Raw genomic sequence first — 21309 nt, 5'->3', positions numbered from 1 at the left:
GAAACACATGAAAAAATGTTCAGCTTCACTAGCTATTAGAGAGATGCAAATTAAGACCACAATGAGATACCATCTAACACCGGTTAGAATGGCTGCCATTAAACAAACAGGAAACTACAAATGCTGGAGGGGATGTGGAGAAATTGGAACTCTTATTCATTGTTGGTGGGACTGTATAATGGTTCAGCCACTCTGGAAGTCAGTCTGGCAGTTCCTTAGAAAACTAGATATAGAGCTACCATTCGATCCAGCGATTGCACTCCTCGGTATATACCCGGAAGATCGGAAAGCAGTGACACGAACAGATATCTGCACACCAATGTTCATAGCAGCATTATTCACAATTGCCAAGAGATGGAAACAACCCAAATGTCCTTCAACAGATGAGTGGATAAATAAAATGTGGTATATATACACGATGGAATACTACGCGGCAGTAAGAAGGAACGATCTGGTGAAACATATGACAACATGGATGAACCTTGAAGACATAATGCTGAGCGAAATAAGCCAGGCACAAAAAGAGAAATATTATATGCTACCACTAATGTGAACTTTGAAAAATGTAAAACAAATGGTTTATAATGTAGAATGTAGGGGAACTAGCAGTAGAGAGCAATTAAGGAAGGGGGAACAATAATCCAGGAAGAACAGATAGGCTATTTAACGTTCTGGGGATGCCCAGAAATGACTATGGTCTGTTAATTTCTGATGGTTGTAGTAGGAACAAGTTCACTGAAATGTTGCTATATTATGTAACTTTCTTGGGGTAAAGTAGGAACATGTTGGAAGTTAAGCAGTTATCTTAGGTTAGTTGTCTTTTTCTTACTCCCTTGCTATGGTCTCTTTGAAAGGCTCTTTTATTGTATGTTTGTTTTCTTTTTAACTTTTTTTTTCATACAGGTGATTTGAAAAAAGAAGGGAAAGTTAAAAAAAAAAAAAAAAAGATGTAGTGCCCCCTTGAGGAGCCTGTGGAGAATGCAGGGGTATTCGCCTACCCCACCTCCATGGTTGCTAACATGACCACAGACATAGGGGACTGGTGGTTTGATGGGTTGAGCCCTCTACCATAAGTTTTACCCTTGGGAAGACGGTTGCTGCAAAGGAGAGGCTAGGCCTCCCTATATTTGTGCCTAAGAGTCTCCTCCTGAATGCCTCTTTGTTGCTCAGATGTGGCCCTCTCTCTCTGGCTAAGCCAACTTGAAAGGTGAAATCACTGCCCTCCCCCCTACGTGGGATCAGACACCCAGGGAAGTGAATCTCCCTGGCAACGTGGAATATGACTCCCAGGGAGGAATGTAGACCTGGCACCGTGGGACGGAGAACATCTTCTTGACCAAAAGGGGGATGTGAAAGGAAATGAAATAAGCTTCAGTGGCAGAGAGATTCCAAAAGGAGCCGAGAGGTCACTCTGGTGGGCACTCTTATGCACACTTTAGACAACCCTTTTTAGGTTCTAAAGAATTGGGGTAGCTGGTGGTGGATACCTGAAACTATCAAACTACAACCCAGAACCCATGAATCTCGAAGACAGTTGTATAAAAATGTAGCTTATGAGGGGTGACAATGGGATTGGGAAAGCCATAAGGACCAAACACCACTTTGTCTAGTTTATGGATGGATGTGTAGAAAAGTAGGGGAAGGAAACAAACAGACAAAGGTACCCAGTGTTCTTTTTTACTTCAATTGCTCTTTTTCACTCTAATTATTATTCTTGTTATTTTTGTGTGTGTGCTAATGAAGGTGTCAGGGATTGATTTAGGTGATGAATGTACAACTATGTAATGGTACTGTAAACAATCGAAAGTACAATTTGTTTTGTATGACTGCGTGGTATGTGAATATATCTCAATAAAATGATGATTAAAAAAAAAAAAAAAAATACTATGTTAAAGGACAAGAAAATTGGTTCCTTGAAAACCGTTTTATCTGTGCAAAGTAAGTAATCTATTACATTTAAAAATATTACACTTTAATGTTAGTCCCCCTTTGTTAGACAAATAAGCCCTTAATACTCTAGTACCATGCACAATTAGTGTAACATTAGTGGGTTCCTAAAACAGGTATAATGCTAAGACCCCAGGTGAGAAATAAAGTCTTCTGGGAATGATGTATTTTATTGTGTGAACTGATGAGCATCAGTTAAACTGCCTTTTAATTGACTAGCTGTCTAGGTAACATACCTTTGAGGGAAATACCACTTTTGAAATTTCCCTTGGCCAGGAGGAAAAGGAGCATGCTAAAGTCTTTGAAGTCTATAGCCATCAGACTAATTATCAGCACCATTCAATGCACACTCATTTAATTACAGTAAATTAAAAAGTATGTGGGGATTTGGGAGGAAAATAAAGTCAATGAATAGTGACAGAAATTCCAGACTATGCAAATGACCCGTGCCTTTTCTTGAGGAGACCATTCCTTCTCTCTCCTCTTTCCAAAAGTACAAACTCTTGACTAGGAAAGGTAAGAAAGAAGTGGTGAGTGGTTGAAGGAGGGGACATTTATTGTGGGACAAAACTGTGCAGGTATTTGATATTATTTATCTAACTTAATATTCACATTTAAGAGAGAGGTATCATTTTCCACCTTTTAAAAAGAATAATAATAAGAGCACACATTTATATGGAACTCACTAGATGTCAGGCACTGTTCTATGTGCATGATACACACAAACTCATTTAATCCTCACAACAGCACTTTGATGACTGTATACTACTTATATTATCTCTATTTTATCAGACAGGAAGCATAGCACAGGAAGGTTAAGAGATTTGCCCAAGGTTGTGCAGCTCGGAGGTGGTGGAGCCAAGTCAAAGCCTCATGGTCTGTCTCCGGACAACCTGCCCTCCATCCCTGCCATCACGGAGGCCCTTGGGGTCCAAATCAGGACAGAGGTAGAAAAGGAGAGCCAACTCCTCCTACTCTGTCTAACACCAAAGGCCATCTCTTTCTGAGAGGTGCTAAGAGATCATGGAGATGGAGAAGGAGCAAGATGAGAAACTCAAGCAGGAACGCCGTATCTCTGGAACTAGCAGTGCAACAGATGACCAGACAGGCGGAGACACCCAGCTCTGGGTGATTCTAGAGGAAACAGTCTTAGGGGATGAATAAATAATGATCCGAACCCTGTCCAGGGTCATTCTGAATCCACGTGCCTTTCACAATGCCCTGACAAAGGATAATATATGCATGGCTTCTTCTGGGAAATGATACATATGCAGACATTCTGAAAGCTTAAAGTTTGGTGTTTTGAGAAAAGCCCTTTATTCCTGAGATCTAAATAGATATTTAGAATTGAGACCAAAGATTACTTGCAAAGCTGTATAATGGGAATTCAGTCTGGGGTCTTTTAACAATGCAGAGAGAAAAGATGCCTAAGATATCCAAAGCATATGGGTAATTTTACCTTTGATTAGGATATCTCATCACATTTATTTTGTCACCTTTTAACAGCCTTTTAGAAATGCTGGTAATGGGTGGTCACAAGTCACTGCCCCTCCAGTATTTGCTTTAGTGATACTTGACTTAGAACTATGACAACTACAAAAATCATGTGTGAAGAAAGGACTTACTCTCATATCTTTAATTTGGAAAAAAAGATTAACATTTTGAATTCCAAATGAAATTCAACGTAGTATAAAAATTTTTCTAAAAATGCTTTTTAACTTCAAATTCCCATAGATGGTGAAGAGTTAGTTTTGCAAAATAATAAATTTTATCACTCGTTTTGAATCTGTGCTAACACAGAGATGTGTGACATGGTCCGAGTGTTCTCAGGCCATCAAAATTTCATTAGCCTCACAGCAGTTCTAGCTCCTTCTTAACTTGAACTCTTGGCCTCTTTATCAATAAATAAATGAAATCTAATCCCTTTTAGTAACTATACTCTTCTTTGATGTTTAACTAGAACATCAGGCACTCTGATTGCATAATTTTAAACACGATGAATAACATTTTTTTTCCCGGGGAAAACAGCCTTATTTACAGTTATTTAAAACGAGGAAAACAGTCAAGGAAGACTCCCATATTAAACTGATTGAAAACAAATCAATGTTTTCCTAAATTAGTTTCATTTGGTTAGTTATTTTACCCATGTCCTTCTTGATTCAACCCTTAGTGATATATTAGAACTTCCAAGGACTCATGAACAAAATTAGGCCAGAAATAATTGAAGAAGAAAAGGAAAATATAATTGGAAATGTGATTGTTTCAAACCTAGAGCATTTAAAAATACCTGAGGAGGTGAGAATTAACTATTTTAGTGAGTTTATATTTGAAACATTTGACTAGAAGTAGTGATATTAAAAATAAGTAATGGTTTTGAACATATTGTTATGAAGATGCTACAAGAACCAGCGCATGATTGCAACTTTAAAGTTTTACTGTAACCCAGCTTAAGGAAAAAAAAACAACTAATTTTTCATATCAGGAAAAAGAAATCCTTAGTGCTCTCATTTAGTTCCACCTTTCAAAATTAGAAGGTCTGCTAAATACCTCAGAAAATTATGTTTCCCTAAATCTTAACATAATAAATTACTTTAAATGGAATCTTGTTCCTTCTGACTAATCACTGAAATTTCAAAACAAATAAATTAATCTGAAATATTCCTTTGGATATACATGTTAAATACATGAAAAAGCATTCATTATTAGATCACATCCATTTTATTTTTACCTCTTCTGTTCTCTTATTGACCTTATAGGGATTCTCACACCATCAAAATGTTGTCTAAAAAAGTAAACACAACCAAACGGTGGGAAGAGAGTAAACACAAATTTAAGTCACCACTTTTCCCATCTCAACAAACACTGCTTTTGACACTTTATACTCTTACCTTGGCTGACCTGTTTACTCTCAACAAATGCTATCAAATATTCTGGATTTCAAGGCAAGGCCCTTGACACTCTTTCCCTGTCTGTCTCTTCATCTTGCTTTATAACAACCACTTGGAGGAATGAAAGAGTTCAACTTTTCTTGTCTTGACTTCACTCTTAGAACAAGGTCTATGAGATCCCTGGGGAAATGAGTTCCTTCTCCAGTTAACAGTAATCCCAGCAAATAAAGAGAGACAAAGGTGTGGGAACCTCACATAAGTCCTCCATCCAATCATCTGGATATTATATGTTGTTAACTAAAAATTATAAAGTTTTATACTTTCATATTTTCTGAAAAGAAAAATGAATAGCATGTGCTTTGGGAATTCACTGAAATGATTTTAGCAGACTTATAATTAAGAAAATAATAAATTCATTTACATTCTACCAATACAAATAAACTTGTTATTAGAGAGAAAGAAATACTACAAAGGTTTTGGGTAGAATGGGCAAGATGACCTGATGTGAAAAGATATTTTATAGATATAGATATGGACGATTTGCAGACATGCAGATAATCAGAACTGAATGTATTATTCTGCTGCTTTCTACTCTTTTCTTTTTTTATAACCATTACAAATTTCATCATCTATTTTAGGAAACTCAAATACCAGTTGCTACATTTGAATATCACTGTATCTGCAATTGCTCAAGGAGTGTCACGTAAGATGTGGATGGACAAAAAGCAATGTCTATACCATCTCACGTATTTGAGGTTAGTGACTTCTGAATCCACTATGAAAATTGATATAACCATGGGATTTACTGAGGTGAATGGATTAGATGAGGGAAATGTTGGCAGCCTGCTCTCAAGACTCATTTTGTCAGAGAGAATAGTCCTTGTTTCCTGTTTTGGGTCAAGAACTGACACTTCCAAAATGAAGATATTAAGCACATAGTATTAACTGATTTTACTTAGGTTTAATGCACTAAAGTATTTTAAATAAGATAAATTATTTTAGTTGGTTTAAATTAGACCTTTTTCATGAATAGAAAGGAAACAACTAATAAGCAGTGGGAAACACTAGATACCACCTCATATTGTGATTTAACTAAAATTGAAAGCTAACAATAAATCTGCTTTCTCATTATAAAGCCTACAAAGTTGCTCACTAAATAAGAAAAATGAAATACCATTAGTAAAATCACATACAATTCTTCCACTTTTCAAACATACAATTCTTCCATTTTTATTTTATCTTTACTTTTTGGTGTCATACATGCATGCCATTACTAATTAGATTGAACTAATATTAACACTGTTAATATTAAATGCCAAAGGAGAAATATTTTGTTGTTAACTGGTATGTTGGAGCTGACACTCCAATTCTGCCTAGAAGCAGCAATGCCTAAAAATTAGGTTTTCCTTGACATCTATTATTGCATATAAAATACTCTGCTTTGTATTATCCTGCATTGGGAATAGGAAAAAAAGTGCAATAATTTATAAATTTTTTTTTTATAATACGTACAGCTGCTAAGATTTCCAAAAATCCATTTTTTTCGCATGTGGATTTAATTGCTTAGTAACTCAGTTCCCAAAGCACATCATAGGCCACACTCCAGTCTTGACCAAGACTTCAATTGCTCTCATCAACTAGTAAGTTTAAAGTATGATCAAATTTAATTACTTGAGCCCTTTAATAAACTATTACGTGTGCTCACTCATTCATTTTAAGATTCTGCAACTTCTCTGAGATATCTTCAAGAGGATTGATTCTACAACGACATCTTTGGTTGCAAGCTGGCTCTGGGGTAAACTCTGTCACCATTTGCTTTGCTACTCCATAGATTACAGGAGACATGGTCCAAGATAAGTCAAAGCTAATCTTTTCTGTACAAGATTAAACTGTTTTTCAGAACTATAGCTTAGATATCATAGACTGTTTGCACAATTTAACAATCTGATTTCGAATACTGATTTTTTCCAGGAAAAAAAATTGCATTATTTAAGGGCATTTCTTAAGTTCTAAACGCCTTAAAACAAAAAAGAAAGAAAGAAGAAAGGACAGAAGGAAGGAAGGAAAACATGCCACCACAGTCAACCAAATCAGAAGCACTGAACGCCAACATTATAAAGCAAAGAATAAAACTTACCGTTCTCACTGTCGGACTTGTTTTCATGCTCTGTATCTGTCAGGGTGAGGGCTGAGTTGGACCGGCTTGACAGGCAGGAGCTGCGGCCTGATTTGACCCCCCGGCCCCAAAGTCTCATGGCATGCTCTGGGGACATCACTGCTTCATTTTCAGTATCAGCATCTGACCCTGCACTGATTGAGTAACCTCTGTGGGGGAGCCCCATTTCCGCACAAAATGCCAGTCCTCTTCGAGTTGCTGGTTCACAAACGCCTAACTGCCTTAGGGTAAAATTCTGTCCTAATTAGGGGGAAAAAAAGATAACATCTTGTGAGTACATGTTTAATTAGTATTGTTTTGTTTTGTTTTTTAAAGAAAATCTCCTTAAAAAATAAACACTCAAGCATTTAGGTTTTTGGCTATCAGCACCAGGTGTTTATATTAGCTTTGCTTATCAAATGGTCAAATGGGGGCAATTACAGGTGGTGACTCCACCCTTGTTTTCACACACATCCCAGCTTAGAGTCCCTCCTTTAACTGTGTAAGTCCATAAGCACCTCCAGAGATGGACAAGTAAAGCAGCAAAGACCATGGAAAGTAGCAGTAACCTGATATTCAACAAGAGAAAGGCTCAGTTATCAATGATCGAATTTGCTTAGCAGACTTGTGAAGTAATAGAAACCATGAGAATTACTTCCTGTGCCCTGATTCTTGTCCTAAACAATAGAACTTTCCCATTCAGATGTCATTTCTTTGAAACAGAAAAGGTTTCCTTCAAGAATAATGAATTGCTCATTAAGTAGGAACAGAGGCTTGGTCACTCTTCATTACATCTTCCCACCTTAAACGTAGCAAGCAACATAAACATGTGCCGTATGTACTTGTGTGTGTGTGTGTGTGTGTGTGTGTTTATACACAGATTTTGGAGTAAAACATCTTGAAAAAATTGCAGCACATTTTGGATCTCTTGGGCTTTCTAGGCTTTTTGCTTTAATAAACACCTGGATACATCTGCATTGATCAGAGTAAACCAATTTTTGCAGATAAGGTACACTCTAAAAATAAAGTGGGAGTGTTGCGTATTTAAAAATTAATAATAAAATCAAGTTCCCTGAAAAATAAATGGCTGTGATCCCTACAGGCCTTTACTAATAAATTGAGCATAATAAAACTCATGACACTGCAATAACTTAAAGCAAAAGTGTTTAAATTAGGTGACACTTTAAAATGACTGCTGTTATTAATGACTTTTCCAGTCCTGTATTTATTCTTGAAATTTCACGTTTTATGATACCATGGATGAAAAGAGAGAAAAATGTTTGCTTGTAGGATGCATTTATATGGCCCTTTCATTTCTTTTCTCTTGTCAGCGTGACAGAGTCTGATGTTTAGGTACCAACCAGAATCAAAATACAGGTAAATAATAAGTATACAAAGACTCATTTAAATGCTACCACATAACAATCAAACCTTTTAAGAATACTAAGCATTCGTATTTTTCATAGTTTTCATTTTCTGACTTTGATCTCTTAAAGTTATGAAAATTTCAAAGTTAATTGACTGTAATGAGAAATAATATGCAATATATTTTAAAAAGAGAATGTTGTAAGTTGTTTGTAATAAAATAATATTCTGAATCTTCCAGGATATAAATTAAACTGTATGTACATTATTATAAATATTTGGTTGTGAAGATATTAGCACCCTCCAGGCCTCAAAACATTTTAACTAGTGTGGTTAACTGCTTTATGGCTGTGGTCATATCAGAAGTTGGAATCAGCTTTATCTTGGTCAGACTTCCAAATGGATTCTGACAATGACACGTATAAATAATGAAAATCAGTTGCTACAATTAGCTACAAATCAAACTGTGCTTATCAGAGAGACATGTATAAGTACCTGAACCAAAAAGTATGTCAAAAGAAAAAAAAAAGTAGCAAAAAAAAAAAAAAAAAGGCAAGAACAAAGGTAACAAGAACCTGCTGAACAATGAGAAAGCAGGCAAGTTCAATGAGGTAAGACACAGTATTGTAAATATTTTTAAATGTATTATTGTGCAGAGTACTTATGGTGGTAAATCCAAAGTCAATGTCATCGTTGACAGTTAAAGGAATAGCTCTGGAAGAAATGACCCGGTGTTATTTATACATCAAGTTTTAAATGGAGGAAAGGCAAAAAAGAGGTCTAAACAGTTAAATATTACCATCAAACATGCTGATTTTCCAAAATAAGAACAATACAAAATAATGTTTAAGGGGTGAAAATTAAATGATATGATCTTCTCTTTCCTAAGCATCTTTCCTCCATTTGAGAATAAAGAGAGAAGTTAAAAGGCAGTAGGCGCTCCCTTTCTAGCCTCTGAAATGTAACTTGAAACATTTTTCACATTATTGGCTTTTCACACTATTACCATCATGATGCAAAAATCTATGAAGTGAAGGAAGGCAGAAAGCTGTCACATTTATTATTTGTTATCCAGGTATGTAAACACAGTTCAGATTGCAACTAAATATCCAACACATGATCCCTAAGAATTGATGTGTGTATCCCAAACTCCATAAACATTTGACCTTCTAAAGTCAATGTCTCACAATGATTCAAAACTCTTAAGGGCTCTTCATAAAATGCAAATTGGAAAGTAAGCATAACATAAGGAATCCCTGTCAGACTTCTTCATTGAAATAAAAAGTTTGTTTTTGTATCCACTAGGAAAGAACACTAAACTTCGTCTCACAAGACCTTGATTAAAGCCACTTATTAGCTGTGATGAAATCACTTCACTACTCTTGAGTTTTTTCATCTCTCAGGGCTATCATGACTTTTCCAAGAGGTGGTTTACATAAATGTAACTAACATAAAGAAGGGCCGAGTGAAAAATGGCTTAAAAATTTAACACCTTATCAAATATAATTAATAATCACTGAGAAAGTATAATTTGGGGAAGGGGAGGAGAGGATCATTTTCAAATCATTTTAGAATAGCCACACCACCCCAAAGCTGACTTTTCTTAAGGAATTGCCTTCACTCAAAAATATCTCTATCCCAGACCTGCCTCCTGCTTCAAATTACCATTGGCAATTCCACTCTTTAGTTAGGGATCTGTGCTTTTAGGAATCCGTTGTTTTTATGCAAAAACCCTTGGGGAGACCTATTTGTTAAACCAGAATGAATTGGTCTATTAAATTATTTCCCACAATTTAACAATATGGGCTATACTCATAGAAAACAGATATAGTTTTGACAAAATACAAGGTAGATAAAGAGAAGAAAGTTTCCTAATGTGAGGAGAGAGAGCTGGCTGTGGTATCATAGAGAAGAGCTGGGTGGGGTGGGATTATTGAAGGGAGGGCTTTAAGGCAATGTAGAAAAGTGGAAACAAAAAGGCAGGAAAAGGCACCTAAAATGCTTCTTTGGAACCAGGATAATCACTTGACAATCCTGCTTAAAGTCAGCTTTGGCGTCAACATGAAAGAGATGAAGATACATGTTATTCTTATTTTCCAGGGTTTCCTCCAATTATAAAAGCCACGGGTTCTTTGCAATGGTTCCAACACCATTATCTTAATTTCTTTATCTGCCCTTTACATTCTTTATGTTAATTCCATTTGGCTAAGACTCATGGGATGAGTATTTATCTCCTGGGCATTGAATGTTGGTAAACTTGACCAATACATCAACAAAAAAGTTTCGAATACAATTTGGAGAAGTACCCAAACAATAAATTTTAGCAAGAATACAGTATACCTGGGGATATACCTGGGGATGGAATTCATTGTGATTAAAGGGCAAAGTTAGTTTAGGCAGAGGTTTTGAAAATCCATAAAGGAAAAACCGAGTAACAGTTCACATTTTTAAAAATGAGTGAGAGTATGTGACAAAGTGGAAAAGATGATATAAGAACAAATACTTTAAGTGACATGGCACATAGCACAGGTACCCCTTTAATGCAAGAAGTGGATTGGAAAAAATGGATTAGGCATCAGACATTTTTCTTTCATATTGTCTATAACACAATGAAAGCAGGGAGGGATTTTTCAAAACTGCAATGCAGAGCGATGCTCATCAAAAGGCAAGACATCCACTGCATCTTGCCTGAGGTTACAAGAAAAAGACTCTACGTGAGGGACCAGGCTGATAGTTACAGGAAGTGATTAGAGCACCCGAGGGAGGGTGAGCCAATATGTGGGCTGTTGTGTTCTCTCCCCGCTAATGCTAGATTTCTGCTTTGGAGCACACTCTCTCCGAACCTCCCTTTGTGTTTTTTTGTTCCTTTTTTTTAAAAAAAAGCAGCTTTAGAAGGTGAACTCTATGCCCTCCCCACTATGTGGGACCTGACTCCCAGGGGTGTGAATCACCCTGGCAACGCGGGATATGAATCCCGGGGAAGACTCTGGACCCGGCATTGTGGGATTGAGAACATCTTCTTGACCAAAAGGGGGATGCAGAATGAGACTATCTAAGATAAGTTTCACTGGCTGAGAGATTCCAAACGGAGTCGAGAGGTCATTCTGGTGGACATTCTTACGCACTATATAGATACCGCTTTTTAGGTTTTAATGTATTGAATAGCTAGAAGTAAATACCTGAAACTATCAAAGTCCAACCCAGTAGCCTTGACTCTTGAAAATGACTGTATAACAATGTAGCTTACAAGGGGTGACTATGTGACTGTGAAAGCTTTATGGATCATACTCCATTTATCCAGTGTATGGATGGATGAGTAGAAGAAAGGGGAAAAAAACTAAATGAAAAATAGGGTGGAATGGGGGGAATGATTTGGGAGTCCTATTCTATTTTTTATTCTTATTCTTTCTGGTATAAGGAAAATGTTAAAAAATAGATTGGGGTGATAAATTCACAACTATATGAAGATACTGCAAACAGCTGATTGTACACCATGGATGACTGTATGGTATGTGAATATATCTCAATAAAACTGAATTTTAAGAAAAGCAGCTTTATTGAGATCTAATTCACATATCACATATCAATTCACCCATTTAAGGTGTACAATTCAATGGTTTTTAGTATATTCACTGAGTTGTGCAATCATTAGCGATCAGTTTTAGAACATTTTCATCATCCCAATAGAAACCCTGTTCCCTTTAGCTGTCATCCCCATTTTCTCCAGGCTCCACCCCTCACTCACCCACCCCCCAGCCCAAGGCAACCAGTAATCTACTTTTTGCCTCTATAGGTTTGCCCATTCTGGACATTTGATATAAAGAAGAACATATGTGTTTTTTGTATGTGTCTGGCTTCTTTCATTTAGAATGTTTTCAAGGCTCATCTGTGTTGTAGCATATGTTAGTATTCCATTCCTTTTTATGGCTGAATAATATTCCACTGCATGGATATACCACATTGCATTTATTCTTTCATCATTTGATGGACATATGTGCTGTTTCCACTTTTTGGCTATCACGAATAATGCTGCTACGAGCATTCAAGTACCAGTATTTGGGTGGACATATATTTTCATTTCTTTTAGGTAGATACCTAGGAGTCATAGTTGGGTCATATGGTAACTCCATGTTTAACCTTTGGAGGAACTGTCAGACAGTGGTGTGGCTGCACAGTATTACATTCCCACCAGAAGTATATGAGGATTCCAGTATCTCCACATCTTTGCCAACACTTGTTATTATCTGTAGGTTCTCTTTGCAGGTGGGCCTGGAGTTTTGAACAAGGTGCATCAGTGTAGGTCACTGGTACTGAAATTTGGGGGACAGACCAAGAATCACTGTTCTCTTAGAAAATAGCTGATACTATGGCCTGTTATATGAATTTACTCTATTACAGCATTTTTTCCTTTGCCTTCTATTATGCTTCTTTATTCCCTTTAAAATATTTTTCTATTAAAATTTAAAAAGAAAGAATTTTTAGTTCATCAATTCCACCTTCAGGATTACATCCTATAGAAAAAAATTATCTGATCTTAAGCATATACATACAAAAAAAAATGTTTTCTGTGGCATTGTTGCAAAAATTAAACAATCTCAAGGTTTACCAGAAAGGGAATGACTGAATAATTTATATCTCCATGCTATGGAACATTATTTAACTAGCATAAAGAGTGAGTCTGGACCTATATTTGACCTGGAAGGAAATCCATTACTATATTTTAAGTGGAAAAAAATCCAAGTTGCAGAGTAGTGTGTATAGTATGATCCCACTTTTAGAAATAAAAAGGAAGAAAACCAACAAATTATAAAGGTACTTATGACTTTCAGCATGAACGAATTGGGAAGGATATGCAGGTGTTAACGATGGGTCATTTAGAAGGAGTTGTAAGTGAAGGAGAGTAGTAATTTTCTTTTATATAGATTTGAATTAGTTTTTACGATGATTATTTCAATAATTTTATAAAACAATAAAAATCAAATCCTATCCTCTTGCATAAAACAACAAATACACATTTTCAATTATTTGTTCTTTCTTAGTTCCTACACAATAATTCAAAATTCAATTTATTACCTTATCTTGGGGAAGCTGGGTTTTAAAAAGCCCTTCCTCATTTATTGTAAAGAAATGAAGTTGTGTAAAAAATATGAAATCATTGTTTTTCTATTTCAATCATTTCCTCTTCCTTCTTCATAAATGGATTATTTTAAAGGAAATAACCATCCATTTCTTCTACCATAACAACCCCCCAAACTGAGAATGATATAAAAACTGATGAATCAATATAAACTTAATACATAGAAATAAAAACAAAATCTGGATTGTGTTTATTTGCCTTGGTTATCCTGAGCTTGGGTGGGATTATCTATTCTCAGACATAGAGTGACATCCCTCCATGGGTTGAGCATAACGCAAAATGTGCATGCATCATTGTCACCAGTAGGTAGAGTTCCTTTTTCTGCTGTGTTTACAAAATGATAAGAAGATCAGACAATAACAGAAACGTATGTAACTTTTTCTCCTGAGTCCTAATGTATATTTGATGGGACACTCCAAACTCTTTAACCTTCTTAAGTTAAATTTGTCACTGTTTAAACAGAATACCCGTCTTTGAACATGCATTAGCAATTTCAATGAAGGTGTAAATCGTTAAAAGACCCTACACAAAACTACATTTTAAAAAATTTCACTTAAATCCCACTATAAACCTTAACTCCTCCCCTCATTTTACTCTGTAGTTACAACGCAAATTTCTTCAATGACTTGCTTAGTTTAGCTATCAATAAGTTATTAACATCTCTAAGCACATAAATACTGATTACCTCAAATTTTTAGAGGACAGAAATAGGACCACCTTATGGTATACTTAAAATCTAATTTATTGCTCAAAACCCAGGTCTAACGGAAGCTATTGCAGGCTGCCACCTCGGCAATCATCTTGCATGCAGCTGTGTAGGGCTCCTTGTCAGTGGAAATATGAGGCTGCGGCTCTAGGGCACTAAGGTGAACAGGCTGCCATGGGTGAGGAAGGAAAACACTGTGTTTATCTGCAAGCAGAGAAATAAGGACTAGAAAGATTGGCCCCTGAGAACAAGCCTTTTCTTTAAGATAAATTTTGTGACGCCTCCAGGGGAGGAATCACATACAGAGACTGAATGGAAGGTTTGGTGACACAAAAGACAAAAATTAGCTTGCAAGCCGGCTGACTTGTGAAAAAAAAGAGCATCTTCTTAAACATGTGTCATGAAGGACTTACACACCCAACTACGAAAAAGTGCAACAATGATTTTAGCAACCATCTGCAGCAAGAAAAATAAACTTAATTGGGGTTTTCTCATAAACACTCTGAAAATGAATTTGCTTCTTATTTTTACTTAGTAATTATTTCCTCAGAACAATCCAAGATGGGAGGATGATAATTTGCCAACAACATATCTGCTGGTATCTGATAGTCGAACTGCAGTAGGTATTGGTTTAAAAATGCATATGGTTTGGCATGAAGCAGCACGTGTTTAATAATTGTGACTGAAGCAACACCACGGTGATTCACAATGTGGATCCAAAATTGGCAACGTGGAGAGGAACCGGATATGGGTTTAGCGGTAAGCCGGGGGCTCAAGACAGTAGACCAATAACGCCTAGGCAGGGGGAAAAGATTACTCCTACTGTGCCAGGAGGGGGGCTGTACGCTACATCTATCTACTCACACCTTCTGGTAGGTAATCTCCAAAGCAGGTTGGCCGTCAAGTCAGAAAGAGCTACTTGCCTACTTAACAGCCAAAATTAGTTAACAATCAGTTAAGCAGGGGAGCTGAAAGAGGGGGCTAAGAAGAAAACATTAACATGAAACAATGATAAACTGAAACTACTTAACTCGTGCCTTTAAGTACAGAAATGTAAGGTTGAGTAAACATGACCATCTAAATCCTTTAATCCTGCCGCTGACATTTATAGTGACTGAGAAGGATTAATCATTTTGATCTCTAAATGAATCATTTTAAGTAGTTAATATTTAAAAGTAATAAATTTTGGAGTTGCAGTAATTAGCCTAGTGAATCTGATTAAAGTTCCCAGCTTTTGTCTCTTTTCATAAAACTCTATTCTCACAAAAAATAAGTTTTCTCAGTACCAGCAAATATTTCAGAAACCTTGAGAAAGGGTTTCAGATTCCTTTCATTTTTGTATGATGACAGAGGTGAGGGGTAACGCTGGGGAAATGAAAAATTGGGGGTCTAACTGGAAATCCATAGCAGCATTAAGTGCTGAATGGTAAGACCATATGGTTATATTTCTTTTGAAGTCTAGGATCAGTTCCCATTATTCACTATAATGGCATCCAAGACTAAACTAAATCTCTGTTTAAAATTAAAAGCATTTTCCTCTTGGCTCCAGAATCTTCCTCTTTCACAACTTCCAGCATGTCTCAATGTTTAATATATTTTCATGATGCAAAAATCCATATAAATAAAATAAAAATTAAGAAGTATAAGAAAAATTCATTTATTCCATCTCACTTCCAAAGCAGGATAAAATGCTTTAGAGAGAAGAGATGATATTAAAGTAGATACATAATTAGTGTCTTAATCGAAGGAGTTAATACTATTTTTACCTCTGTTATTAGTGACATTCTAAAGCTATAGGTACAATCTTGAGGTTCTACATTTTAAAAATATGAATTCAATTCTTTTGACCTTTTGGAACATAGAGTATGTAGAAACATTTTTAAATTATTTATCTTTTTAGTAATATATTGGTAATAAAATTGCCGGAAAAGTAACTACATCTAAGAGCTTAAAATGGGCCTTTTTCTACTTGGAAATTGAAGAAAATATTTGAAAGGCATGGGTTCATCAGATGCCACCAACTCTTCCCTCTCCTCCTCAGTATAATCCCTGATACACTGTGTATGCTATTATCTACATGGGGAAAATGTCTTTATGCAGCAAAATTTATAGTGCAACGACAGCAGAGGTTGTTTTTAAGAGAAGATTGTAGTTATGGTTCAGTAGAGACAATGTGATTCTGCTCTCAGCCCTAAATGAAATCTCACCCTGGCTGAAGCTGGATGGAAGAGAAAACACAAACCCAACACTTTCCACATTCAATCAATCACAGATGTTTGAACGTACCTAGTTGATTTCGTTATTGTCATTTTTAATTGTTTAGGTATATTTTACATGCAGTGAAATACACAGATCTTTGATGGGTTTTAACAAATGTACACACCCATCTAGCCAAACAAGAGATAGCATATCCCCATCGCTTCCACAGTTTTCTTGTGTCCTTTCCAGTCCATCCCCACCTCCAAGGGCAGCCAACCTTCTGCATTCTTTTACTATACATTAGCTTTGCTTGTTCTTGAACTTCATACAGATGGAATCACAGTAATTACTCTTTTATGTCCGGCTTTTTTTTTTCCTTAAAAAAAGTGCTTTTGAAGTTCATCAATCATTCTACATGGTAGCATTTATCAATAGTTAATTCATTTGTTTTGCTGAGTAGTATTCTATTATATGAAAATACCACAATTTATGACCATTCACCTGAAGATTCCAGCTTTGACCTATTATGAATTAAGTGGCTATGAACATAAGTTTTAATTTATTTTGGGTGAACACTTAGGATATGAACATAGGGGAGATGTTACATTTAACTTTATATAATAAACTGCAAACCTGTTTTCAAAGTATTTTTGCCATTTTACATTTTGAACTCCCATCAGCAATGTATGAGAGTTCCAGTTGTTCCATATCCTCACCAACATTTGGTGTTGTTGATCTTTTTAATTTTAGCCATTCTAGTGGGTGAGCGGTAGTATCCTATTGTGGTTTTCATTTCCACTTCTGTGATGCTAGTGATGCTGAGCACTTTTTCATGTGCTTTTTAGACATCTGTGTATCTTGCTTTGTTTAATTTGCAATACAAAGTTTTACCCATTTTTAAATTGGGTTGTTTATCTTTTTGTTATTGACTTGTAGAAGTTCTTTATACATTCTGGGTACAAGTATGTGGTATAAATATATATTTTCTCCAAGACCATGGTTTGCCATTTATTTTTTTAAAGTTTTCTTCTGATAAGCAGAGGTCTTCAATTTTTAAGTCCAGTTCATCAATTTTTCTTTTGTATTTAGTGTTTTTTGTGACTTCTCTAAAAATCTTTGCCTACCCCAAGATTGTGAAAATACTCAAGAACATGTTAAGCTTTTTCTTTGCAGTTTTCTAGCTTTTTACTGTGAGTTCTTTATAGAAATTAGAAAGTTGAAAGAGTAGAGAAGGAAAAGGATTCGACTTAGCTCTGGTTATTCCTGGCTCTGGCACTCACCAGCTGATGACTGGGTCAGCATTTTAACATGCCTGGGATTCAGTGTTTCTCATCGATAAAATTGGCCATAAAAGCCTATGCAGGGACAGAAAGAAAGTAGCACGGAGAGAAATATAACATGAAACAAAGCTGAGAAGGAAAGCACTAAAAGTCCAAGGAGAAAAACATGGAGGAGAAAAAGACTTAGTGTGTACACAAAAATATAAGTTAAAGGTCACAAGGTTAGAATTTCCTTTAGCACCAAGAACTTTTGGTTTATATTTCATCTTCAAGCTAAATCAGAAGCACTATGCCACATTCTGCCCTGGCTCCATCCCCTAATCATCATATCTGGAGTCCATCCTGAATCAAAAAACAACTTTTAGAGACTGTGTGAATATTGACAAGCTGTATATGACTCTCTGGAAAGGTGTTTTTTTTTTTCCCTCACCCCTGAAAGTATACTTACTGCTTTATTTTTTTTACATTTGGAACTTGCTGCGGTTGCAAAGCAGGGATTATTTTTTGTCTTTGACTTTGGCTGATTTAAAATTGGAAAGCTTTTCCCCATAGCTCTACTCAACAAGCACAATCTCCATCAATATTTTGCTGCTTTTCATTTTGTTTTGTTTTTGTAATAATAGAGATTTTTGGAGTGTTTTATTTTACATACTTTTACAAGAGTTACAAGAGTTTTTGAGTAAAGTTTTAAGTGAAGCCATTTATGAAATGCTTTATTTTATTTTTCTTCCTAAGCAAAACTTCTTAACTGTTCAAAAAGTCCCCACTTCAGGAATAGGCTGTGTTTAGAAGTTGATAAGGATCAATATATGTTTTCCCATGAAAACAACATATAGGATGCCAGGATGGAATACATAGGTCTATAAAGTTATCTATATCTGAACAACTGGACTAACAGCACTCTAGAGCAAGTTTTCCATGGATGAGACTATCTCTTTGAGAAAATGTGCGCAGAATTACAAGAAATACTGCTCCCTACAGTAGCCTCTTCCATAAATTCTCTGCTTGCCAAGGTGGGACAGGAACTTCTTAAGCAAACCACTGGTAGCCAAGGGGGTATATGAATGCTCAGTGAAGAATCCCAGGAAATGGGCTGTGTGGTGGGGCTGTAGGAGCTGGGATTACCTATGTCTTTCTCAGACTCACAGGAAAGCTGATTGCCTTTGCATATATTTATTGACCTCTTGAATTTGCCCTTTGTAAATTGCTTATTCATGTCATTTTTCCATGGGGCTGTTTGTCTTTCTGTTTTCAATTTGCAAACTTTCCTAGCATATTATAGATATGAACTTTTCACCTGTCATCTGTTACTGTAAATATTTCTCTCAATATAATGACTTTATGGCATGTTAATTAATGTATACAAGTTTTAATTAAAACATGTCTATCTTTTCTTTTGGGTTTTCTGCTTCCACTGAAATGGTCTCCCTTATTGTTGGGTTCTATTGTCCCTGGGGCAGGCTGTATGGATTCACAACCACTTTCTCCTTGCCTTCCTCTGTTATAAACTCTGGAAAGGAAAAATAACAAATGTACCCCCTCTGGGTGCAGCTAAGGGTAGACATGTATAACAGTTCTGAAAAAGGAGATATAAGAAAAAGTCTTGGAGGAGTTAAAAGAAATAGTCCAATGTACAGAAGGCCTTTTCACCTTTGCTTTCATTCTTATTTCAACCAAGAATATGAAAGCACAGTAACGATCTGGGGACCAGTGGGACAAAAGCCACATGCTATGGATGGCAGAGCAAAAAAAGATAGAAGGAGCCTGGGTCCTTGATGGCATCTTTGCACCCTACATGGTCTACCTCTGGACTTCCTGATTTGTAAGAAAATAATTCTCGTAGGTGTTTAAGCCATTCTTGTCAGAGCTTTCTGCTGCTAGTGGCTCAAACCATTCCTATCGGATTCAGTCAGTCTCCAAGTTAACTTCTAGAATTCGTACTGCTTTATTTTTTTAATTTTGTCTTTAATCCATCTTAACTTATTTTTGAAAATGCTGAGAAATATGGGTCCAATTTTATATTCTTCCAGATGGATAGCCAGTTGTGCCAGTACCATTTATCAGATCCCACTGAATAGGAAAACCATCTTTGTTTTATGTTAAATTTCCCTATATACTAGGATCTATTTCTGAAATTTTGGTCTATTACACTGATCTACTTGTCTCTACATATGCCAGTATCACATAGATGTGATTACAGTGCCTCATAGTATAAAATATATATATACACACACACACATCTATATGGCCCTTATCCTTACTGTTTGCTTTTTTAAATATCTTGTTGGCAATTTTCAGTCATTTATTCTTACACATCAATTTTAAGATCACTTTCTCCAATTAAAAACTATCCTAAATATTGGGATTTTATTCCTGATAGCCTTGACTTCTATACATTTATTTTGGACACTTACGGTATCAGTGTTCCCATCCAAAAAAAAAAAAAAAAACACTGAGTGTCTTTCCATTTATTCAGATCTTGTTTTATGTCTTTCAATAATATTTTATAGATTCCTTCATATTAGGCCCCATACCAAATTTACAAAATTTTATCATAAGATACTGTATAGTATTTGTTGATATTGCAATGGAACATTTTCTCTGGCTCCCAGATCTAGCCAGTTATTGCTTAATAATTACTGTAATTGCTTAGTAATAGAAATAACATACATCAGACTTAAGCAGTCTACATACATTAACTCATTTCATTCTCAATAGTCATAGATTGAATGTGGAAGCACAATCGACACACAAGAAAACTGAAGCACACAGAAATTAAGTAATTCTCCCCAGCAAGTTACTTGGCCAACTTTAGGTAATTTGACACTGAACTAGTGAGTGGCAGAGCTGGAATTCAAATGCAGCTCATCCAGATTCAGAACCTATAATTTAACTATTAAGCTACACTGTCTGTGATATCTAGATATTATCTGTATTCTACCAATCAATTGGTAGATCAAACAATTATATATTTAGCAAAAATGCTTATTTAAACTTTTTCCAAAATATATATCAATTATTTAATTTTCTTCTCTTACTGCAATTGCTAAAACATCTAAAACAATCTTGAATAGTCATTGTGATAGTAGGTGAACCTTTCTTATGGTCCTGATTTTAATTAAAATGGACCTAGGATCTCACTATTTACAATACTGTTCAATTATTTTATTGATCACCTCAAATGTGATGATAATATTTGAGTGTTCTTCTTGCGTTACTTAATGATTTTTTCAAAATTTGGAATGGTTTCTCAATTTTATTTGAAACCTTTTCACCATTGATTGATAGGATTATGCTTTTCTGCTTTAACTTATTAATCTAATTATTTTGATGGATTTCCTAACACTGAAAAATCATTGCATTATTAGCAAGGCTTAGTAACCATTTGGTACTAATTTGGTCTAGAATATTTACCTGGATACTCATATGCAAATATTTGTTGACAATTTTAACACATGTTGACAAGAAACTTTGGTCTAAATAGCTTCTTTTTTGTACTATTTTACTCAATCTTTATTATTAAGATTATGCCAACTTCATAAAATGAATTTGGGTGCTTTTCATCTTTTTCGTGGTGTTGTATAGCTTGTACTTTAAAGGTTATGTAAAAGTCACCTAGGAACCTTTCTGCC

At 35.6% G+C, this 21309-nt stretch overlaps 1 protein-coding gene across 4 annotated transcripts in view; it reads right to left on the bottom strand.

Annotated features, from left to right (window-relative positions):
- Positions 1–21309, bottom strand: part of TENM3 (teneurin transmembrane protein 3) — a 763383-nt gene that overhangs the window by 567821 nt on the left and 174253 nt on the right. For all 4 annotated transcript variants that reach the window (XM_037831054.1, XM_037831055.1, XM_037831056.1 and 1 more), the window contains one exon: positions 6973–7251. In XM_037831054.1, coding sequence (XP_037686982.1) covers positions 6973–7251 — 279 coding nt within the window. The remainder of the gene's footprint in view (positions 1–6972; positions 7252–21309) is intronic.

Source organism: Choloepus didactylus, chromosome 3 (genome assembly GCF_015220235.1).
Source record: "Choloepus didactylus isolate mChoDid1 chromosome 3, mChoDid1.pri, whole genome shotgun sequence".
Lineage (NCBI taxonomy): Eukaryota > Metazoa > Chordata > Mammalia > Pilosa > Megalonychidae > Choloepus > Choloepus didactylus.
This window is presented reverse-complemented; position numbering and strand designations above follow the sequence as displayed.